General features: G+C 38.3%; 1 protein-coding gene across 1 annotated transcript in view; it reads right to left on the reverse strand.

Moving 5' to 3' along the window:
- Positions 1-16,817, reverse strand: part of LOC150091262 (ovochymase-1-like) — a 34,036-nt gene extending 17,219 nt beyond the window's left edge. Inside the window, exons 1-5 of the mRNA XM_090389836.1 lie at positions 16,329-16,817; positions 7,863-8,103; positions 5,903-6,016; positions 5,593-5,806; positions 2,541-2,670 (exon numbers count right to left, since the gene is read on the reverse strand). Of these exons, the coding sequence (XP_090245962.1) occupies positions 2,541-2,670; positions 5,593-5,806; positions 5,903-6,016; positions 7,863-8,103; positions 16,329-16,817 (1,188 nt within the window). The remainder of the gene's footprint in view (positions 1-2,540; positions 2,671-5,592; positions 5,807-5,902; positions 6,017-7,862; positions 8,104-16,328) is intronic.
- Positions 16,818-25,817: the final 9,000 nt, after the last annotated feature.

The raw sequence follows: 25,817 nt of genomic DNA on the forward strand, positions 1-25,817 counted from the left end.
ATTACCAAACATTTTGTCTTTTCAAAGCTGACTGCTAATTTATTATCATGCAACCAAGTTTGTAAGTGTATTACATTCTGCTGTAAATCTTTTGCCATTTTTGTCAGGTTCTTTCCAATTGTATATAAGATTATATCATCTGCATAGATTTTTATAAAGGAGTTCTTTATTACTTCGAATATGTCATTTATATAGATGTTGAACGTGATTGGCCCAGCATGAGTGCCCTGCGGTACTCCTCTCTTTACATTGTATAATTTTCCCTTTGTATTTTCTACTTCAACTGTTATTTTTCTATTGGTTAAATAACTTGCTAAGAGTTGATTGATTCTTCCCCTAATACCATATTTCTGTAATTTCTATTACAATATTGGGATATCAGTTAAGTCATATGCTTTGGTCAAATCTATAAATAAAATCATTATGAAGTTATTATTCTTTAAATGTAGGTTAAAAGAGTCTACTAAGTTCTCTAATAATGTTTGTGTGCTCTTGCCCTTCTGATATGAAAATAGAGAGTTGTTTAATAGCCCATATTGATGTAAGTATTTGCTTATATGGGAAAATATATAATTTTCTATTATCTTATTAAAAACTGACTGTATTGTTATTGGTCTGTAATTGCAAAAGTCATCTGGTGGTCCCATTTTATATATAGGAATTATCTTAAAAGAAAGTAAATTTGTAGGATAGCTTCCCAACTCTAACATCCATGCTATAAGCTCCACCAAGAGAAAAAAGAACTGCTCTTTGTTTCTCTTTACTTCGGTTACTGTAATACTGTCCAGTCCATTAGATTTCTTGTTCTTTAACTGTTCTATAATCTTAAGAATCTCAGTATATTGTGGAGTTAAGACTACACAAGAGTTTACTATCTGAGGAAGACTATCTTGTTTAGTAAAGGAAGCTTGGCAATAATCTAAATTATATCTGTTGAGTTCTAATACAGCTTTGGCAAACCTATTTGCAGCCTCATATTGTTTGTTTGTACCATCTATCTGTTCTAATAGTGTTTTAATTTGGTTTCCCCTTGTTTTTTTATTCCTTGTACTGAACAGGTTATTTATAACATTCCATTTTTCCTTTTGTGTTATCTGCTTATCCATAAAAAGTTGATTGTAATAAGTCTTTTTTTGTTTTCTTATCATACCTGTCAATTTATTTCTGAGTGTTTTATAATTGTGATAGTGTTCTATCTTTGATGGACAATTTCTATACTGCCTGAAATATTTATCCCTTTGTACCATTAATTCTTCTATTTCGTTAGTCATCCAAGGTTTCTTAAGCTTGATCCTGCTACTCCTAGTGTTTATGTTGCAGGCTGATTGGTTTACTTTTCTCTCAATATTAAACCTCGAATTGTTTATCATTTGTATTATCTTATTTGAAAAGACATTTACATTTGTTGTGTATGATGCTTCCTCTTGTATTAACAAGTTTTCTATGTTCTGTTTCAGTTTCCCTGTTGTTAAATAATTTTTCTTCGTAGCATTTGTTAATTTTTTTTTCTTCACATGGTGTTGTTTTGAATACATATCTACTATTAGTATACATGTTCAGTGATCTGAAAGTTGATTTAATAGTATGTATGAATTAGCATACTTTAACTTGATGTTTGTTGTAAAGTGATCTAAACAAGAGCTTACTGTTCTATCTCCCTCCATCCTTTGTTGTCTAGTTATTCCAAATAAGGTATGTTCAAATCCATAGTTGTTTAAGATAATAATAATAATAACTACCAACCTTCTAGAGACCCTCTTCAGAATACAACGGGCTCTTAACCCTTATACGGACTGGCGTTTTTTAACACCATATCTCACATCATCATCTTCCTGGACATGCTTTCTATAATGTATGCCTTCCAGCATTTTTCACCATACTCAAACACTACTTCAGTTTGTCAGGTACTATACTGCAAACTTTGAAGTCATTCATACTTTTAAGACTGTTAGTTTCCCAAAACAACTTCCAAATAACATTCGACATCAAGGGAGTAATTCCACAGGGAAGTGTGTGTGTGTGTGTGTGTGTGTGTGTGTGTGTGTGTGTGTGTGTGTGTGTGTGTGTGTGTGTGTGCATGCGCTATCAGTGATCCTTTTTTGGGGCAGTTCACTCCTCCTAGCCGAATGACTGTCAAGGAGGAGCATAAACAGTTTATTTCCCCTACCCACTTGACGAGGGAGAAATTAAACATATAAGATATGTGATATTTAACATATAAACAACTATTTAACATTTATATATTTAACAACTACATTGAAAATATTTGATTATTAGCTACTATGCATCCACAAAGATAACTTGTATAAATTCAGAGTATGGATATAAGTTCAACTTTTTGTACATAAGTGAACTTCTATTTAAATTTCTTGGGTCGAGCTCGCACGCACTCTACATATCATCCAATGTACATGTGGTACCTCGCACACAAATTGTAAATAACATACCCTTCTGGCACATAGCTGTCCGGGTGTGGTTCGCATTTCGTGGATAAATAAACAGTGGATAATTATTTCATATTTAAGCTCGGTTAAACTTACTTCAAACTTCAGTCCTCTATATTCTGGGTGAATATATATGTCTCTAATATACCGAAGTTGCTGTGTAGAGTCTCGAAGAAGTTTGTGGTATTTTCCAATGTCAATTTCCCATAGGCTAGGATCCAAGTTACTATATAAAACGGAAAATAATTAACAAAACCTAAAATTACAATGAAAAAAGAATTACAAAAAGTAAAATGCTTAAGTTGTTATTATCTAATAAATTACTTGGAAATATGCAAAAAAGAGAACCTTGGTGTTAGTATAATGGCTTAATCCATTGGCACTGTAACAATATGATGCCAGTGGATTGACTCAATGGATTATAGTTTGGCTTCGTAGCTATTCATTGACCAGAGAAAATGAGGGCATCTTTATTAGTCTCCAAGTTTGATTTTTCAAGCAGGGAGGAATTTTTACATGAGTTATTCCGTTATTTTTTTTAATTTTTTTTTTATTTCAGTAAATAGGCAAACTACTATTGAACACATGCATTTAAAAAAATTTGCGAACACCGTATTCGTGATTCCTTAACAATTATTGATAATATACAAACCACTGCAAATCGCCAATAATTATTATACAAATTAAAATTAATATAGACAGTACATATTTGCACAGAAAAAACTGGGCAATTACCGCATTAATTTGTTTAATCAGTATTAGTAAAAGGCAAAATTTGCATGGAAGTCAGACTTATTTAGCAAAAAAATAAAATAAAACCTGTCACCAGATTACGTTAGGCATCCTTCCTGAAGTGGAAGGATGCCTAACGAATACTTTAAGCTGGTTTATTCAATGAAAATGCAACCTGAAATTCTGCGTTACTGAATTATTATTATTATTATTATTAGCTATATGGTGCAAGGAAGCCTGAGGCTTATGCTGCACCAGCCAAAAAAACAAAATCCCAAATTACCCTATTACCCTGAGAGAGAGAGAGAGAGAGAGAGAACGAAAAGTAGAAGGGAATCACCAAGAAAGAGAAGAATGATGATATCCAGCTCAGGACCCTGGGTGTGCCAAGCCCATACTCACCAGATGTGAGCCCCGGGGTTACAAAGGATACACCACATAATGTGCTGGACTTTTTTTAATAACTACACTACGTTTATTCCATCTTGAGCAGTTACATAAAAAGTTTAAAAATGAAGTTATCTTTTGCTAATATAAAGCAAGTCAGAAAAAATATTTTGCCAACTTAAAGTATTTAAATTTTTATGTAACTGCGCATTACAGAATAAAAGTGGCGCATATAAAAAATTTGCGAACACTGTATTCTTCATTACTTAACAATTATTGATAATATACAAACCACTGCAAATCGCCAATAATTATTATACAAATTAAAATTAATATTCAAATCACTAATATACATATCCGTTATTCGTACTGGTAATTTACAAATCGTATGTTATCAATACGACGCTAAATAACGTAGGAATTAATTGACAGTGTTGAGAAGTAAGTCTCGAATTTATTATGGCGTTGGTTTGATGTATTATTCGCCCTTTGTCGGGATGGTGTTCAAGTTTAGATTGAAGATATCTAAACTGTCAATATTTCTTCAAAAATCCTACACGTAGTTATTATATAATTTTCGGAGTTATTTGCCTGATCATAGACTCTCCAAAGTAAGGTTAGTTTACCCAGTATAATTATTATTATTATTATTATTATTATTATTATTAGCCATATGGTACAAGGAAGCCTGAAGCTTATGCTGCACCAGCCAAAAAAAAAAAAAAAAAAATTCCCGAGTTACCCCCTGAGAAAGAAAGAAGGGAGAGAGAGAGAGAGAGAGAGAGAGAGGTACAAAGGAATCACCAAGAAAGAGAAGAATGATGATATCCAGCTCAGGACCCTGGGTTTGCCAAGCCCATACTCACCAGATGTGAGCCCCCGGGGTTAATATTATGAATACGATATTATGAATATTAGTTTGAAGTTATCAGGGGACGGCAACGGTTAGGGGAATTAACTGAACCTTTAATACCCCGTCTTAGAAATAAGTAATTAAAAAAAAAAATACTGTATCATCCATGGACAAAATATGGAGTTCAGTAACCGCATTAATACGAGAGCATTCAATGCAGTTCCTGTGCTTTTTGTTGCAATAGAATACACATGATCGTGTACGCGTTCTGCTTCGCCTACACAATCATATACTGCTTCGATTCAAAGTACAAATAATTTATCCCAAGCAAGAAGTGTGATAAATAACATTTTTCATAACAATAAATTCGTCGGAAGCATTTGTTGTTTTAAATCCTAGAACAATTTACCCATTGACTTAAAAGGGCTTCAATGTCTATGTCTCTAAATCGGTTAAAGATAGAAGTTTGCATTGTTTTCCGTATGAATTGTCGTATTACATGTTCGTTGGGGCAGGTGGAGGGTTATGGAACCATGTTTGAAGGGAATTTATATCCGAATTGTGGCTTTACATATAGCATCATTAAAATTAAAAAAATAAACTTACATTTCATAATTCGCAATTTGCTTAAAGAATCCAACCCTCTTTATAAAATTCGTTACCGAAAAAAAATTATTGTACTACTTCTAATCAGGGCCGGCTACAAAAATTTGATTACCCCATGCATAACAAAATACATTCGTTCAAGAAAAAATCTACTTCGTAGGACAAAAGTCATTTCCCTTGCACTGATCTCTCACGTTGTGAGGTGACTCCAATGGGTTGCCTCAGTGTTGCACCAAAAATAAAGAGCATTTTCCCCTAGATAGAAATACAAGGCTATTTGTTTCTAATGTAGTGGTTCTCAGACTAATATTTCGACGATTGTTATCACTTTATAGGTGAAAAATGTGGCAGTTTACCAATGCAATATCTGACAACCTAGTGTTGTTTAATTCACAAAGTGAGAGAAGTTAGAAAGTGAAATTTTTAAGTTTTGTATATATTTTTAGGAAATAAAATAGATTTTTGTTCAGTAATTACCTATCGTCGAGGTTATGTTACCATTTAGATGGCACCACTAGAAAATGTACCTAAATATTTCTTTTAAAATGTTTCCTTGAAATGATTACTCACTTCCTAAAGCAATGTGCTGCGGTCAAAATCCATTCTCGATTCAGTAGACTTCCACCACAGTTGTGACCAAAAGGTTCTTTTCCTAGAAGACGAATCGATACCTGCCATGGCCAACTTCCGGGAATGGCATCTCTTCCTCCTACTATTCTCTCGTTACCCAGAATGGGAGGTATTTTTGGTTCCCCACACGACTCGTTCTCAAGAACTTTGTACTCTACCAAAAGATGAAATTGCAGTTATCTGCTTTAAAAAGAGTCTTTAAGAAATACAGCTAGGCCAAAACATGGAAGAGAAAAAAAAAAAAACTCACCGCAATCTTCTTCATCTGTGCCATCTCCACAATCATCGATGCCATCGCACTTGAGGTTTTGACTTACACACTTTGTCTGATGACGACACCATACATAATCTTCATTACAGAAAACTATAAAAGAATTTTGAGGTTCAATGGTGGCTTTCATTCAAAACAAGTTTGAATTCGTAGGTTCATTCATCTCTTATATACTAGCAGAACCGTGCCCACTAGGCTGTTTCTCCATTAAAATCAGGAATTCATGCTTCCCTTCTAAGGGGTGCATGAATTACCGGGCTTTAATGGAGAAATGTCATAGAGTGTAGGGAAAGAAGAGAACATTTCAGAATAATTGTCCCAGAAGCAGAAATACCTCGTACAATTTTCATATTAGTGTGTTTCAGAAACTTGCAAACAAATATACTCGTTGAAAAAGCATGCAATTAGAAAGAGAAAAAAAATGGCTAGTTGAGTAGTGAATAACAATTATTACAGGAAGGAGGCAGGATGTATCCAAGATTCTGTGAGCCGTTGTGCAAAAGACGAAAATAAACCCCACCCAATGTGCCTCCATGTGGTTCCTTTTGTAGTTGTATTCATGACCACTCCGTCCCTTTAGAGAACCTTTCGTAGACCTTCAAAATATTCAGAGCTCTTACTTGAATTGCTCTAAATTTTTAAAGGCTTGTTCGGAAATTCATAATATAGGCAAGAAGGCTAATAGCAGCGGAATATGTACTAGCAATAATTTATTATTATTTTTCCATTTTTCATGATAAACTCGTACACAATTGCTTAGATATACAATTTATGCAAGATTTCTCCATGGGCAGCATTCCAACTAGGGGGTTGAGTAAAATCAATTAGTTTATTCAAAAATGCAACTAAGCAAGCAAAGTTGAATTTTAGATGCACCAGCCCATCAGCGAAGTTAATCATACAGAGCAGTGGATCTAAAGCTTGATTTTTGGTCCAAATATATTACTGAAGATGTATGATACAAAATCTGTACGGTGTTCCATTTGTAACTTTTGCTAGCAGTGGCCGACCCGGTATTTTTCTTGGGAGTGCACTGATGATTGCTTTTACCCAGAGAAACGATAATCAGAAAATCATCGTCCCACATACCGGGTGGAAATGGTCGGATTTTAATCCCGTCAATAACACGAGGAACTTATCTTCTTTATGGAACTTTTTTTTACAACTCCGTGGAAAAGTTAGTCTGTAACAGGAAAAGACAGATTGTCCCAGTAATTCAGATTTTTCGTCCAGCAAAATAGGAAAATCGACCAGAGAACACCCGCAATTCATGGACATAATACACCTGGATAGATGAGATTGTTCTCGGTAACCATATAGGATTTTTTTTTTTTCCTGGTTCAAGAATATGCCGACAAAGTTGCAAGTTCTAATATGCTGTCTGTTAGTTGCGAAGTTGCCTTGTTTTAAGTGCAAGCTATTTTTTTGTTTTTTAATTAAGACGAGGAGCAAGTATATCGAGTCTGTGTAAATTGCATATATTCTACAATCCGTTTTTCTGCTTTGCAGGATGGCCACACAATACAGAATCGATGCTCAGTCACTGTGTAGTAAATAAAGTGCTAAAATGTTTTTGGATTAAAAATATCATGCGAACAGTGAACAAGGCCCTGCCTCTTTTCTCGTAAGTTTTTAATCAGAGGCATTCTCATATCACAAACAGGACAACTGACCAAATTGCGAAGATAATAAAGTGATACCTCGTAGCCTTAATTCCTCCATTCTGATTCTAAACAATGCAAACTAGCCCAACCAACACAATAGTAAAAATTAACAAATTCTGGGGTTGAAGGTATGCTACATCAAAAAAAATTATTTCACTTGATTCATCCTCGAATGGGTGTGTTGGTCTAAACGTGAATTGTTTTCGTATTTAAACAAAGAAGGCCTCTATTTAAAAAAAAAATCATGTCTCCAAAGAACTCCACATGAAACTTACCAAATGGGTCTGCATGTTCAAAGTATATCCTAAAGCCGACGTTACTACCAGCTACTCCATAGAAACGAAGATGTATCGAGTTACGAGAAGACATTATTCGTTTTGGTATATTGTATCCACAATTCCTTCGCAAAAGGCGTGCAGAAGAGGAATTACCTTCGTATATTTCTAGACCATCTTCCTTGCAATCTCTGTCCAAATATTTTCCAACTTCAAAATCTAATATAAATAATTTTATTACCTAAAAATAAAATAAAATAATTACTAACAAAACTATGACAACACATAAAATTAGTTTGTAAGACATTTTCAGTATACCATGGAAAACTGCACAGTCCAAAAATCAAATTAACCGCTCAAGTGACCTCATGTTGCTGGAATTTAATGGATATGAAAATAATAAATACTGGGCGTCTTTTGTGCGTAATTTACACACATTTTCTGACCACATTTTAAAACAGATTTATGGATCTGTATTTAATAAATTGAAATGTCACAAAATGATGAAAATAAAGTACTGTACTTACTTCAAGGAACATAATTCTTGAAAAAGAATTAATTGCGTGTAGTTATCCCCATTTCTATAATTCCTCCTTAAATTTATTCAAATTACCCACATTTACAATATTTTTGTTCAATTTTGTATTATTTTTCTATTACTTGTGTATATATATATATATATATATATTAAGTGTTATTTTGTATCATTTGTGTTATAAATCCGAACTCTGTATTTTATTTTTCTCAGCATACCTTTCCCTAGTTAACAGAAGAAATTTGTTTTATAAAATTGGAATTCTTTTGAACAGAAGAAGCGCAAGAGTTTTTGCTAATATCATTGTGGACTCTCTAACGGTACAGGGGAACTGCTAATTCTGTGGGTTAAGGAAATCTTTGGAATGATGCAGGTTGATGACATGGGACAAAATCATATTTGCACCATTAATAGATAGCAGATGGATTCGTGAAAGGGAAGTCATGCTTGAACAATCTAGATAATTATTATGACGAAGTCATAAAACACTTTTATGCATGAAACAACATTGACATTATTTACCTTGACTTCAATAAAGCTTCTGATATGGTTTCCCATGAAAGGCTACGATTATAACATCAGCAAATTGCAATTGCTGGTAATATCCTTCATTGGATCAAGCCCTGGTTAAACGATAGGATACAGAGAACAGTCATAAAAAGATATTCCTCAAGGTAGACCAGTATAGCAATTGATTCCTCAGGAATCGACATTGGGGCCACTGCTGTTTCTCGTCTTTCTTAATAATATTGATGGAAGAGTGCAGGGGTGTTGTCAAAGTTTGCCGATGATTAAAAAAAGTAGGAAGGATTGGCAAACGACCAGAACCAAAGTCATTTTGCTTCAAAATGACTTAGATCGGTTGCCTAAAAATGACAATTGAAGTTTAGTATTAGTATTAGTATTAGTAACGGCCGCATGGTGCAAGAAAGCCTATGGCTTATGCTGCACCAGCCAAAAAAAAAAAAAAAATCCGAACAAAACAATGATAAAAACAAAAAAAATAAATAAAATAAATAAATAAATAACTAATAATAATTAATAAATAAAAAAAAATAAAATAAAAAGGAAATTAAACCTATCATCCTATGTGCTTCCCTTACCCGAAAGTACTATCCAGATGACCTTTGAATTTCCCCAAACTGTCGGCCTCTACCACCCATGAAGGCAACTTATTCCAGTAATTTATAACTCGCTGGCTAAAATAGAACTTCCTGCAATCCAATCTAAACATTTCCCCCCGTAACTTGAATTTATGTCCCCTAGTTCTAGCATCATTTATAATCTTGAAAATTTTATCCTCATTCATTTTACTGATGCCTCTCAGAGCCTTAAACACCTCAATCAAATCTCCTCTAAGGTGTCTAGTTTCCAAACTCTGCAACCCACATATCGAAGTCTTTCTTCATAAGGACGCCCTTTTGCCGATCTCACCAGGCGAGTTACCCTTCTTTGCACCCTTTCAAGAAGCTCGATGTCTTTCTTCAGGTGCGGTCTCCATACTTGAACACAGTATTCCAAGTGTGGTCTAACATAAGCCTTATATAATGGGATTATCACGTCCCTATCTCTACTTGCCAAAGTTCGATAGATCATCGATAGGACACCATGGGCCTTCCTTGCAACCTGTTTACAATGCTCAGAGAATTTCATGTCTGACCGTATCGTAACACCCAAGTCCCTTTCCTCCAGTATTGGCTTTAGTTGAACTCCACCAAGTGAATAAGTTTTTTTGGGATTACTGTTTCCCAGGTGTAATACCTTACACTTTGTTGGATTAAAGCACAGCTGCCATTTTTCTGACCATTCCTGAAGTCTATCTAGGTCTCTCTGAAGAAGCTCAGCTTGACAGTGATCATTAACTACTCTCCCAATTTTAACATCATCTGCAAATTTAGACATCACGCCCTCTATCCCTTCATCAATGTCGTTTATGAAAATTAAAAACAACAGTGGTCCTAATACTGATCCTTGGGGAACCCCACTTCTTACATCAACCCAATCTGAGGAATAGCCATTTATCACAACCCTCTGCCTCCTGCCCTGAAGCCATCCTTCTATCCATCTAAGGATTTTCCCAGTGATTCCAACCTGTTCCAGCTTATAAAGCAACCGCTCATGTGGGACTGAGTCAAAAGCTTTGCTGAAATCTAAATAAACAATGTCGAAATTATTCCCTAAATCCAGCTCGTGAGTGACCCTTTCGAAATAGCGAACCAGATTTGTTAAACATGATTTTCCCTTTACGAAACCATGCTGAGTATCCTTGAGAATTTCAATTCGATCCAAATGATCCTGAATTCCACCCTTGATCATTGCCTCCATGATTTTCCCTACTACTGAAGTCAGACTGACAGGTCGATAATTTCCAACTTCACTTTTAGAGCCACCTTTATGTATGGGAGATACATTTGCACTTTTCCAATCCAAGGGAATCTCCCCAGAGTCTAATGATGCTCGCATAAATAGCCTCAATGGTTCAATGCACTCGCTTGCCGCCTCTCTTAAGATTATAGGGTATATTCCATCAACTCCAGGAGCCTTACTGGTCTGTAGGCTCGAAAGTTTTTTCATTAGTGCTTCTAACAGAACGATTTCACACCAGGGGAACAGAAATACAGAGATTCTGTAATTCTTCACAAAGTACCATGGCGCAGATGTGGGAAACCACCGGTGGCCCCTTCCACAAAACACTATGCTGCGTTATATAAGACAATGGCGAGACTGCATTTAGAATATTGTGTTCAGATGTGGAGGTCACACTTGGAGAAGCCGACCGGGCTAGCCGGGTGAGTAAAGTGCCTGCCTGGCAACCCAAAGGTCGCGGGTTCGATTCCCGCCTTGGGCTTGGATCAATGTACTGCAAAACCTTGGGAGGTGCATTATGGCCACAGAAGCCTATGCGCCAACAACTACCAAAAAAAAAAAAAAAAAAAAAACACTTGGGACACTTTAAAGAGACCTTCTTTAAAGGATTTAAAAGAAGGGCAGCTGGATTGGTAAGGTGTGCTTATCAATGTTCATATGAAGAACGCCTTAGAAGGTAAAGTGTAAAGTGTGTTTAGGGTCAAACGGCACCAGGGGTTTTCCCCATCTCCGCGTAGTTTACATTGTGGTGTGATACAGTTCACTGTAAAGGCCAGAGATTTAAAAGTATATGGATCTTGAGGTGTGTGATGTCGTGTACCGTTGTTCTTCTGGCCATTTAGCGGCCAGACCCCAGCTGAGGCCCGACGTTGCCCACACTTCGCCCCGTGGAGGCAGACCAGGTACACTAGTATTACAGTTATTTACTCTGGCAGGCCCTGCCACCTAGTTTCCTGAGATTTCAGTGGCAAGGACCTTAAAAAAAAAAAAAAAAAAAAAAACACGTTTGCGTGGGTTGATCGCTAGATTGAAAGACCGAAATGTGAGCGAAATTAATTTGGAGCTATTAAATTTTGACCTGTGGGATATACGCTGGCGAGCAGGTAGAGAGGGAGAGGAGACTGAAGACTGGGGGGAGAAAGACAGAAGAAATGGGGTCAATAGAGGAGGCGACCCCATTATAAGTCAGTGGGGCATGCCCATGCCCCACCAGGAGGGAATCTGGGTTGGCGAGTAGGGGAGGAGGCAGGAGGGGTAACCTCCCGTCTCCTCCCCTACCGCCGAGGGAGGGGGAAAGAAAGATGGGTCCAGCAAGAGCGCTGGCACCGATTGCCACTATGGCTGGCATATGCAGAAAGCTCTGCGGTCTCATTGGGCTGGTTGGAATTCAGCTGAATAGAAAGTCACTCATGAGGCTGTGTCCCGGCTGGAGGAGGTCCACATATCCGGTGTGCACTTTTCGTGGGTTATGTCCGGTTCGTTTTCCCCTCCTTTTCCCTTCTTCCTCCTTCTTTCCTGAGGCAGTTATTTGTTGGTTTGTACTGTTTGCTCTCATAGGTTATTCATTTCATGGTTGTTGCTGTTGTGGTGGTGGATTCGGGAGAGTCCGCCTTCTTGTGAAGACGTCTTGCGCATATTGAGTGAAGGCACTATAAGTATCTTTTTCAGTTAGTATCAGATATTCCTGGTCTCTTAGCATTATTTGGGTGGTGGTTATAAATCGGCAGCGGAGATTCTCGTACAGTGGGCAGTCGTACATCAAGTGCCCCCATGTCTCGCGTAGACCGCAGTGGCATAGGGTGTCACTCAATCCGAATCCATGGAGTTTTCCTCTTATGGCGCCATGGCCGGTCAACAGGTAGGTGGCGAGAAGTCCAGGAGAAAGCCAAGGTGGATAGTTTGGGTACACCAGTTGTAAATCAGGAATAAATTTTTTAGTTATTTCACCTTTGGTTGATGTCTGCCAGCGGGTTTGCCAGCTCTGGTTGAGATGTGCGAGGAGACATTTGCGTTCCAATTTGTGGTTAGTTTCAGGGTCCAAAGTGAAGTTCAGATGGTTAGCCTCACGTCCCTTGGAGAGTTGATATATTAGGCCGCAGAAGACTAATTCAAGGTCTAGGGGAAGAGTCCCTGTCAGGGCCTGGAGGGCGTGTGTGCTTACAGTATTGCAGGCTCTTGTTATTATAAGTAATATATACCGTTGCGTGGTGTCCAGTTTTCTTCTGTTGACGGCCGTGGTAGCCTTCCGGTACCACACGCCAGCGGCATACGTTATGGCAGGCAGGAATACGGCTTTATAGAATAGCTTGAGGGCTCTCCTCCGCAGGCCCCAATCCTTGCGGGAGACCCTCATGAACAGAGCAGAGTATCTTCTGATCTTTTTCTGTATGTAGGTGAGATGAAGGGTGAATGAGAGGTTATTATCTAGGACAACCCCGAGGTGTTTTAGTTCCTTTGTCAGCTTAATTGTAGTTCCTTGGATGCGGATTTGTGGTGGTCTCCTGATGTCCAGGTTACCTTTTAACAGTACTGAGCTGGTCTTGGTTGAGGATATGCGGAGATTGTTTTCGTCGGTCCACTTCTGTAGGGTGTCAATGGCACAAGTAGCAGAAGTTTCTAGCCTGGCTCTGCTGTCCTCTCGCAGTACCAGGGTCAGGTCGTCCGCGTATGCCTGAGTTGCCACACGACCTAGGTCTAGATTTAGAAAACCGTCGAGAACCATGTTCCAGAAGAGTGGACCCAAGACTGAGCCTCTGAAGATCTGTCTGGAAATAGAATGATATGGAGTTTCTACAACAACCATTCTGTTGTCAAAATATGTTTTGACGCATTGGTATAGGTTGGCCGGGATGTTGGCCTTCCGGAGCCTGCCGAGGACGCTTGGCCACCACAGGGTGTCAAATGCCCCGGCAAAATCTATTGCGATTATAAGTAGATATTTATGGATTGTTGTTTCAGCAGCTCTGGTAATGTTTTCCAGGGCATCCAGAGTGGAGCAGCCCCTCCTAAAGCCAAATTGATTCTGTGATTGTAGGCCTGCAGCCATGTAGCAAATTTCGATTCTATCTTTGAGGAGGTGTTCAAAGAGTTTACTTAGTACAGAGAGAAGGGCTATTGGTCGGTATGACTCCGGAAGGTCCTGTTGCTTGTTTGGACTTTTCAGGATTAAGCGCAATTTGGCAGTCCTCCAAGTTTGTGGAAAGCATCCCTCATTAAGGCAGTGATTAAAGAGGGTGAGTATTACCTCTGGAATTGTCTCGATGGTCTTCTTGACGATTTCAGGCTCCAGTAAGTCGATACCTAGTGATTTCTTGTTGCGCAGTTTTGCTGCAGCAGTATGAAGTTCGGTGATGGTCAGTGGTTCTTCCTTATTGGTGGTAGTATAGGTATCATTGTCTTGACATAATTTTTGCTGTTCTGGTGTAGTGGGAGTAATATGTCCAGGAAACATGCTGTCCAGGATGTTGTTGATATTATCCTGCCAGGTCTTGGTATAAGTGCCTAGCGGCGTCTTTGTTGCAGGGATGACTTCTCCCCTTGGGAGTTTGTTTGTCGTTATTCTGTAGACAACCCCCCAGGGGTGCTCGTTTCCGGTTGTAGAAACTAGTTGCTTCCATGAGCGCTGTTTCCTGAGTCGGATTAGAGCCGTGTACTCATTTCTTGCGGTGCGATAGTGGTCGCGGAGTTGGTCTATTTCTGCTGCTGGCCAGGAAAGTCGTGCTCTCTGGAATAGTCTTCTCCTTGTGTTCACCTCGCGTCTGAGCTGTTGTAGTTCCGGGGACCACCAGGGGACGGCCCCTGGAGTTGGGTTTTTCCTTTTAATTGAGCAGTTTGCAGCGGCAGTGATGAGATCCACCACGGCGGTTTGGTGCTGGTTCAGGCTCAGCCCCTCTATTTGGAGGGTTTGTGCTGCTTCTCTTAAGGTAGTCTGGAAGAGAGACCAGTCTGCCTTCTGTATGGCGTATCTATGTTGGATTTGTCGGGTTGGTTGTTGTTTGTCTATGGTGTGTTGAAGCGTGAAGCGTTATGACCCTGTGGTCCGATGTGGTCCAGCTTTCCCTGACCATCCATCCCAAGAGGTGACCAGCCAGAGACCTTGAGCCGAGTGTAATATCGATTGTGGCTTCCCACATTGTGCTGGAAAAGGTGGTGGGGTTATTTGGCTGATTGAGTATAGTGAAGGTACTGTTTGCCAGGAACTCCTCTAGGTGTTGTCCATTTGTGGCGCTGTGATGCCCTCGGGTTTGGCTGAACCACGCCGGGGATCGACAGTTCACATCCGCTCCCACGACGATCCTAGCATTCTGGAATTCTGTGAGTAAACTCTGCAGGTACCTGGTAGCTGGGAGGATATCTCCCCCTGGCCGGCAGTACAGTGAGACTGCATAGAATTCGCCGAGCGAGGTTACATGCGGCCCAGGATGTACAGTAGCTGGAAATCTTGGTTACAGTGATACTAGGGTTCCTAACCAGGATGCAAGCCCAGGGGTTGTCTCTATTATCCTGAACTATTTTGTAGGATAGGGGATATCCTCTCACCCCCCGGCTGTGCACATATGGCTCTTGGATAAGTAGGATGTCGAGGTTCTGTTCATTCGCTTTCTTGGTGAGTTGTCCGGCCACGGCCTTAGATCGCTGTGCGTTTAGCTGCGCGAAGTTTACCCTGTCTAGGTTAAAAGGTCTAAGGCGTGCGTCCATAATCAATCCTCATTTGGTAGGCACCCTTAGCTTTGATGTAGATGGGACACTGATTGTCCCTGAGTGAGTGGTCCGCTGGCATCTTCTGTGATTTACAGTTTACACAGGTGGGCGGATCATCTTTTTTAGGGCAGGTGCCAAATTCATGGCCTTTCTCTGCACAGTGGCCGCAAGTAGGCGCTGTCTGGGCACAGGTGTGCGTCGTATGTCCAAATCGACAGCAACGGAAGCATTTGGGAACAGACATGCTCTTTGAAGCGATGGCTGCCCCAATGTATGAAAACCCTGGTTGTTTGTGCAATCGTTTTCCATGCCTCTGGTGTAAGTTCAACCACCCAATTTGTGTGGTCTCCTGTCCTGGATTTTGTTTGGAATTTTGGGGTGATTAGTGTCGTTGGTTCCACGTTTGGGTACTCATGCTGAAGGTTCCTGGAATATAGTTCCTTCTGCAGAGCTTCTGGTGTTAGATCCTTGCTGGTGTTAAAAATGACTATACTGGGGCCCTTTTTCTTGGGGGACGCTGCCTCTAAACCAAGTGTCTGGATCCTTGGGTTGTTGAGGATTTCGTTTGCGTCTTCCTTCGTCTGGGTTTCAATGATGACACCAGTATTCCTTATTTTTCGGACAGATTTGATTTTTGTAGTCTTTAGATCCTGTGAGAGGTTCTTCATAATGGTTTGTTTCACCTCTTCACTAGTCTGGTGTTGTGCTGTTGAGGTCGGTTTTAATATTACTAGGTGTGGAGTCGGCAGGAGCGTTTTGCGTTTTGTAGTAGTTGCCACACGTGGCAGTTGAAGAGAGGTATCTGGAGCAGTGGTCCTCAGCGCTTGTGCATATGTGGGTGCACGCTGTGGCATTTGTTTTGCCCCACATTCAGCGTAGGCTTGCAGTTTAGCCTTGGCCCTTTCGCTCTCGAGGTAGGCTTCGACAAGGAGTGCATAAAGTTTGTTCCACAGTGTTATTATTTGAGCCCTTAGTGCTGTGGTGACTCTGTTTGTTTGCTCTTTAAAGAGTGATTCTAGAGTAGTTTTCAAGAACAGGGATTTTTCATGCATTGTACCCTCGGGTAAGGTAGGATCCAGAAAGGTTTCCTGTGTCTTGTCCTGTGTCCTGTCGTCGCTAGTCTCCTTTGTCGTAATCGCTGTGAGATTTTCCTGCGTTTCCCTTATCTCCGTCTGGGAACGGGTTTCTATCTCAAATTTTGGTATAGAGCCTTTTTTATTTTTCTTCTTACCCGTTTGGGGGGTTCCGGAACGGGGATCCATCCCTTCGTTCTGTTGGTTTGTGATGATTATGCATTCGTCGCCTTGGGTTTCCCTAAGAGGGTCTCTGCTTTTGTCCATATTCCTCTCCATATCACTATTTCCGGATGACCGAGACTCGTCGGTTTATCGGCATTTCCTTTCTACTATCAAGAAGCACTGTGCGCGTTATGAAAAATGAAACCAGCCACAAGTGCGTAGCACAAAAAGAATTTGAGTTGTGAGCCTTTAAGTCATTGGGCTATCCCCCTCAGTCACTTGTGGGGAGGGAAATAGCCGGGTGTAAAAATAGACCTAGAACAACGGGGCAACTTCCCTGTGGGGTTTCTGGGCGCGGCGAACACGATGGTGGTATTTAAAAGACAATAGAATCTACCCTAGAAATGTTCCGCCTTTACCATGATAAGTCTATGGCAGAGGGGGGGTGCACACAAAAGTCATTATTTTGGGTAAAACTCGCACACAGTTTAGTGGAAAATGTTGGGACACAAATGTTATCCAAGGTTACAAGCACCGTTGCACCTCCCAAGTCAAGAGCAAGGTAGAAGCGTGGCGATCGCTATATCGGTCGCCTCTCTATATTCCAGATGTCAGCCACATGGTGACCATGCGGTCTGACACAAAGAATACAAATAGTGACGCTTCTAACCAGCCAAACTCCCAACAAAGCACAGAAAGTTTTCTCACCTTGAGAGTCCACTGGAGTTGAAGAAACGCTGTATATACTCTTGCTGTGAAAAACACTTTAAACTGAAATCTACGAGCGTGAAATAAACAACGTGTCTGGTAGCCATAATGACGATCGTGAAGGCTGCCATATTGGCTCTGCGCATACGGGCTACATACAGGCACAACGCTGTCATATGTAAGAATGAATTAAACTCGAATAAGTTCGTTAAATCCACACAGAATTTCACATAAAATCACCTGGTAGTTCAGTATCATTAGTTCTTCAAGTCCAGATCTTTGGCGAACAGTAAATCCATGTTTAATCGGCACTAAAATCACTTATTAATCAGAGCACATAGAAACGTGACCGCACGGATCCTTCTATAGTGGCGCGATTACCCCTTAGAAGGTGCAGACTATAATGCTTGGCAACCAGACATGTTATGGGAGGGAAACCTAGTATTGGTATATAGCAGGCCCGGGCAAACCATGGCCCGCGGGCCGCATGCGGCCCGCCGCACATTTTTGTGCGGCCCGCGAGCTTTAATTGTATTTTCGAAAGAAGTTTACTTATTTTACTTTTGCGACGCCTTTTTTAAAAATAAATTTGTATATGTAATACATTATAGAATTTGTCGACTTGTAAATTGTTTTATCATCTCTATTGTTCAAATTGAGATAGAATTTGAAATTGCGCGCGAACCGGAGCGAGCCAACGGGCGCTTTTATAACGGTATAATTTGCGATTATAAACTAACCGCGCGAAACTACGGTAACCGGTGATGACAACGGCTCTGCTGCGGTGGCGGAGTAATAGGATAGGACTGCTGACCGGCCGCAGTTCCAACCTGTTTTCTCTGACGATCATCCCGCAGTTAGTTTTTTTGCGTTAACTTCGGTTATCATCTTGGTGCCAGTAGCGATAAAAATAATATTTACGCCCTTTTAAAAATGAATAAAAAACGAAAATTTCAACAAGAGCATCGTGCCTTCAATGAAGAGTGGAACACAAAATATTTTTTTGCTAACATAAATAACGAGACTATTTGTCTCATCTGCCGGGAGAGTGTCTCAGTATTGAAAGAGTACAATATTAAAAGACATTGCACTACTAAATATTCCGAATATGGTGCCAATTTAACTCCGGAAGCGAGAAAGAAAACTGCTGATGGATTGATTCAAAATTTATCTAGACGACAAAATGTGTTTACGCGGCTAACTAAGGAACAAGAAGCTACTGTAGAGGCAAGTTTCGTTATTTCTCATATAATTGCGAAAAGCAACGAGCCTTTTTCTGATGGAGACTATATTAAAGAATGTATGACTGAAGCTTGTGGAATTATATGTCCTGACATTAAACACAAATTTGAGAATATAAGTTTCTCTCGGCGAACCGTAGTAAGAAGAATTGAATGTATCGATACAAATTTGAATGAACAATTATTATCAGTATTAGAATCCATAACATGGTACTCGATAATTCTCGACGAAAGTAACGACCAAAAGAATACTGTGCAGTTATTAATTTTCATACGTGGATGTACCTCTAATTTTGAAACTATTGAAGAGCTTCTTTCAATGGAATTTCTTAAAGACCAAACAACGGGAACTGATATATTTGAAAAAGTTGAAAAATGCTTAACAAGATATAATTTACAATGGAACAAAATGGTAAGCGTAACAACTGATGGAGCACCAAGTTTGACAGGTAAATAAGTTGAGCGTTAAAGAAAATTCAGGATAAAAATTGCGAAAATTATCCTGATTATAATTTAATTACAATTCATTGTATTATACATCAACAAGTATTATGTAAAAATGTGTTAAAAGTTGAACATGTCACATCTTGTATTAGTAAATTAACTAGAAATTTACTAGTAAATCTAGTAATATTTAACTAGTAAAAGTTTATTTACTAGTAAAATTAACTAGTAAATAAACTAGTAAATTTAATACGATCGAGGAGCCTGAAACACAGAAAATTCGTTAATTTTCTTCAAATTATTGAATCCGAGTACACAGATATTCCTTATCATAGCCAAATTCGATGGCTTAGCTTAGGAAAAGTTCTTCGGCGAATATGGGATCTTAAAGGTGACATCATTCTTTTTTTAAAACTGAAAAGTATTATGGACTTTCCCGAATTAACTGATAATAACTGGATTTGTGAATTTGCGGTTACCCTGAACATCGTGACACACTTAAATACTTTCAACACCGTGTTACAAGGGAAAAATTTATACGCCCATGATATGGTAAAAAGTTTGAATGGATTTCAATTAAAACTCCAGTTGTTCCTTCGACATTTATTGATTAACAAGGTAGACCACTTTCCAACCATGAAGTTGCTGAAGATTCCAGTAAGTAAAATTGAAAAATATTGTGAAATTATCAACGCTTTGAATGACGACTTTTCACGAAGATTTGGCAACTTCCGAAAATTGAGACAAGTTTGGAATTTCTAACTATCAATTTCTATTGCACTATCAATTTCTATTTTCAATAGAAATTGATAGTGCACCAAGTGAACCACAACTTCAGATTATAGATCTGCAGTGTGATACTGATTTAAGGGAATTGCACTGTCGTGAGGAAATCTGTAAATTTTACAATACTCTTAATTCGGACAAATTCGACGAACTTAAAATATTTTGCCCGAAAAATGTTGGTTATTTTTGGATCAACCTACATATGTGAACATTTTCCATATTGAATCTAAATAAAAATTCTTTACGATCAAGCATCACCGATGAACATTTACAAACAGTTTTAAGAATCTCAACTACAAAATTAATACCCGAAATTAAAAAAAAAAAATGTTAAAAGATATAAAACAGTTCCATTCATCTCATTAAATTCTTGGTTGTTAGAGAATAATTTTTTTATGTCATATTTCTTCTTCATGATAACAAATAATATATATCTAAAAATAGTATTTTACGTGCGCCCGCCTTCTTTTTGAATTCCTATTGTGGCCCTTCAGCCCAAAAGTTTGCCCAGGCCTTGTATATAGGAACCTGAAGGGGGGAACAATAATATGAGCGAGAAAAGTATATTTTCACTGATAAGAGACAGCAGACCCAGGAGACAAATAAAAAACACTGCAGAGTAATAAAAGGCTTTGAATTTTACTAAACTGTCCGCCTCAAGCGGAGAGTTTAGTAAAGTTTAAAGCAGAAATGGATAGCCACTTTTTTGGCGACGGGGAAGGTATAAGTGATAGAGAATTTTTCCTTATAATATAGTTGGAGAAGGATGTTAAGTGGTTTCTATCCAAACGGTAAAGTACATAATTTACCGTTTCTATCCATACGGTATATAATTTACCGAATTTTTCCATTTTTTTTTTTTTTTTTTTTGGTACATGAAGAAAACATCCGTTTCCTTTCGTTATTTAACCATCATAATACTAGTGTTAATATTATTCAATTTTGTTTTGAATATAAACATTTTCATAAAATGTTCTTATTTTTGGCATACTAGTGTTCTAATACCATCTAAATTACATTATATTTGCTGAACTGCTAAGAAATATGAACTTGTTTATAGGAATTATGATTTGAAAATATTTGCATTTTATGTTCTGACTGTTCTTTCCCCTACTAGTTTGAATAACAGAGGTTTTACTGTATTGTATCCCAGAAGCATAACAATAGAAATGGCTGTAAACTCGAAGTTTTCAGGTAAAACCCAATGTCGTAAATCTTCCTTAACTGCCGGGTCCCGACTGTTCAGCAGTGACAGACCTGGCAGTATGGTAGTTTCGCCACTGTCGCAACTCCACCTTGCAAAGCTTCTTTTCAATCCACCGAGAAAACGCTGTTTATTCAAAAGTACTGTATATACTGCACTCGTCATGTAGTGTTTTAATGTGCTCATGCGTGCTATCTACAAAAAATTGTGAATTCAATCACAGTAATTAATTTTTAAAAAAAATTACTACAGTCGCAGAATATACTCTCTCAATTTTCCAGACATAAGATGTCCTACTATGAAAATTTACTACACGGTAAATTCATAACGATCCATGTTTTTCATATCTTTTTTTTATTTTTAATATCTTTTTTTTTAAATACTGTATTTTTTTAATACGAATATTAAATGCAAAATACTCAAATAAATAATTGTGTTCAAACGAGTTCAATTTCATCCTGAGTCTTAAAACGTTTGAAAAGGTGAATCTTCCTAACTAAGCATTTTTTTAATTGGAAATAATCAAATTCGCTATAGAATTAAAAGGTAGATCCACCACGACTAATTTGCTTATAAATAATTTATTAATACGAAGCAAAATCTCAAAAATAAAAAAATATATATCAAATTGCCATAATATATATATTGATATAGATTCTGATTTAGCAATTCAGTCTGTTAAATCTGAAACATTTTTAGCTTATCTTCGGAAACATCTGGAAACATTTTAAACTCTTTTTTGTTAACCACCTAAAAGAGTTCCAGTTTCCAATTATAGAAACATCTCCTACAATAATATAATGACATCAGACAAAAAAATTAGTCGCTTGTAGTATTTAGGATATATTACAGATTGAACAAATGTATCCTCTACGCTTATTTGCTTACAGCACTGAAATTAGAGTAATGATTGATTTTCCCGTTGTCTCTATTTACAGGTATACCAGCTGTGACTAAAGAAGCAAAGATTTCCACAACGAAAGCTGCCGCGTAGAAGAGATGTTAGTGAGCGGCAATAGCAATAGAGCTTTTAAGGAATGGTGAGAGTCGAAATCAATGAAAAATCAGCTGCAGAATTGTGATTTGCTTACAACTGATGTGCCGTCTTTGCTTAAGTGATTATGATTGGCTACGCAAAACTGCAGCCATTATCAGTCCACTGCAGGATGAAAGCTTCCTCAACAATTCATGTTGGGGGGGAAATGGGTCATAATCTGCCACGCTGGTCCAGTGCGGGTTGGCAGATTGACTGTATTGAGCAATCAGGGGTTTGAACCCCGGTCTACTCAAAGAGCATGTGCTACTGCACTCCCGCTCCTGACCACTCTTCCACGGAGGCCCAAAGTACTACTGCAATTCCACTCCTGACCACTCGGAGTGGTCAGGAGTGGAAGTGACTACGGAGGCTTTTGGCGACGTATATCGCGTATAAACGAAAAATGATTTCAAACAAGTCAAGAACCGCTACAAACCGTCAAACAAGGATCTCACTGTCCGATTTCTGAGAGAACATTGAGAAAAGAATTGCATAATATGGTTATTTGGATTAGGGTCCCCCGAAAAAGAACTGTTAAGAGCTGGGTATAAAAAATCCCGGCTAATGTGGGCTAAAAAGTATAAAAACTAGGCTGTTGTTGATTGGAAAGCTGAATAACCTCACCAAGGCTCTTTGGTGTGTTATCAAATACTTCTCAAGTATGGTCAAGCATAACATTTTATATGCTTTACCGGTTTCGCCAGGAGTTACAAAAAAAATCTCCTCTATTAGGTCTCATGGTGCACTTCTTTAATTCCAGCTTTAAGCTATCGTGATTACGATCTTTAATTGTTAACTGCTTTACGTACTATGAAATCGCTTTTTGCATGTAATTGGGTGATATTAATAAGTACTTACTTTTCCTTGAGGTGCAATTAATGTCCAACTGCATGACGAATCTGCATAATAATGGAATTTGTCGAATCCAGGAGACGTAATGAAGCCTTCTGTTTGAGTGACAATAATCGGTTGATCAGAACCGCAGGCGATGGTAGAATTCACTGTCAGAACTTCCCCGGTTCCTGATAAGATAATACTGTGGTTATTTTCTAGATGAAGATTTTTTTATATGAACTTTAATTGCAACAAATATATAAAGTTATAGTCCTACTGCCACGAGAATGAATTCTTAAGTCACAACAATACACAGTGTATTTAAAAAAATGGAGGGATTACTCAAGTTTCTGTGTTTTTGGTGTTCCACCACATTAGAGAATAGACATAACCTAAAATTACAAGCCCTTAGGGGTTTTCCTCATAACAGAGGTCATTATTCGTCACACAATCGTTTTGAGAATCAGAGTGCATACCGAAACACCAAAAACGCAGATAAAAATTCCCACACCTTTCCCAATAGAAATCTACCATATATTAATGACTTCCGGGTGAAAACAAACAAACAGACAATGTCTATTTACACACTGTTCCCATAACGACCCTAATCCGTCAGATAATGTAAAGAACTTATTATCTGTTACGCTAACTTCTCAGCAAATAGCCCTATTAAATAAAGGTTTAAATTATAATTTACCGCCGAGATTCCCGCCCAAGAAACAAATGATTATTGATCTTGAGTTCGCTCTTAGAGACTTACCTCAAAAAAACGTATTAATCCAACAGACTAATCGAATCATAAACCAAACTATCCCCTCAATATCAAAACGACATAGAGAAGCTAAAGCTTTACACACACTTAGACAAAACCGCGATATCATTATTCAAAAGGCCGACAAAGGCGATACAGTAGTTATTCTCAATAAAGGAGATTATATAAATAAATTATACACCATCATTTCAGACACAACGACATACGAAGAGGTTGCACCATCAGAGTTCAACAGCTTAGTTAACAAATATAACAAAATGCTCACCACCTATAGGAAAGATGACCACATCACTATGGCCCAACTTAAACAAATTAAAGCCCGCACATACAATATCCCAACCTTATTCGGCCAAGTAAAATTACCCAAAACAGGATACCCAATATGTCCAATTGTGTCATATAAGAATTCAGCTTTTGCTTCCTTAGCCATGTTCATCTACCCAATTCTAAAACCACTTCGAGAACTCCTAACATATAACATAAAAAACTACGATGCTTTATTCATGAACCTTAAAGATCTCCATATAAAGGAGGATATGAAGTTATATTCACTGGATGTGACTTCACTATACACTAACGTAAATGTACCTTACGCTTTAGATATAGTCTGGGCCTACTTAAACGATGATAACATAAAAATTAATAACACCAGACTCTCCAAAGACAGAATCTTCGAACTAACAAGACTATTAGTAAATGCTAATTACATTCTCTTTAAAGGAAAAATATACAGACAGATTTTCGGCCTCCCAATGGGCCTAAACATCAGTGGACTCATTGCTGAACTATACTTAGACAAATTAGAAAAGATCCATCTTGATCCATTTATACCACAGATCACATATTACGGAAGATATCTGGATGACATCCTAATTATCACAGATCATTTGACCATAAACAATGTTCTACAGGTTTTTAATAACATCCATCAGAGATTAAAATTTGAATTAGAAATTGAAGCAGAAATCCACTCCATAAATTTCCTAAATTTTACCATACACAGATTAGACCAAAAACTAAATTTTAGCATATATAGAAAACCCACTAATAAGGGAATAAGGGGATGCTTTTGAATTTCCTCCGTAGCCGAGTGGGCAGGAGCGAGAGTGCAGTAGCACACGCTCTTTGAGTAGACTGGGGTTCAAGCCCCTGACTGCTGAATACGGTCGATCTGCCAACCCGCACTGGACCAGCGTGGCAGATTATGGTCTATTTCCCTCAGCATGAATTGTTGAGGAGGCTTCCATCCTGCAGTGGGTTGATAATGGCTGCACTTTACTTTTTTTAACTTTCTTTGCATTTCCACAGTTATCATCCCCAACCATACAAAAAATCGGTCATGCTGAGTCACTTTCTTAACGCCTTTAAATATTCTTCCACCCAGATTTCCCTAACGACAGAAATAAATGAATTAACTAGAAGATTCTCAAATAGGGTTTACCCGCTAACCTATATAAACAAAGTTAAAAAAATAGCCCGTGAAAAAATAAATAACAACAACCTCGCAACAAACATTGCACAAAAATCCGACAAGACCAAAATATATTTCATCACCATTCCATATGTCGAGTACTTGTACAATAAACTTAACCAAATATGCAAGGGAACCGACATGAAAATCATAGCAAAACCCATTAACAAATTATACACATTCTTCAGAAATCGACCTTCAAAAACCACATTCCAATCACAGCATGACCTAGTATACAGCATCCCATGCAAAAATTGTGACGCTGTTTATGTAGGATCTACCATGGGAGTGGCACAGCTTCGAGCAAAACAACACCAAGCTTCGGTGCCGGCGGGTCGTTCAAATGCATCGGAACTTTCGTTCCGCGCAATAAATGAACGACATTCATTCGGCTTTAATGAAACAAAAATTATAAATATTCAACACAACTACCACAAACTACTTATTGCGGAAACCTTAGAGATGAAACTACATGAAACTTCAATCAATATCCGTAGACCATTCCTATTGTACGACGATTGGTCAATTATACGCATGCGTGAAGAACAAACACTACAACATAAGACAAAAGTTTCGGATTAATTGTGAGTTGTTCTATTCCTGTGAACATGACGCCCC

The sequence above is a fragment of the Mastigoproctus giganteus genome, chromosome 1, assembly GCF_048544385.1.
Source record: "Mastigoproctus giganteus isolate SK-2022 chromosome 1, ASM4854438v1, whole genome shotgun sequence".
NCBI classification, from domain to species: domain Eukaryota; kingdom Metazoa; phylum Arthropoda; class Arachnida; order Uropygi; family Thelyphonidae; genus Mastigoproctus; species Mastigoproctus giganteus.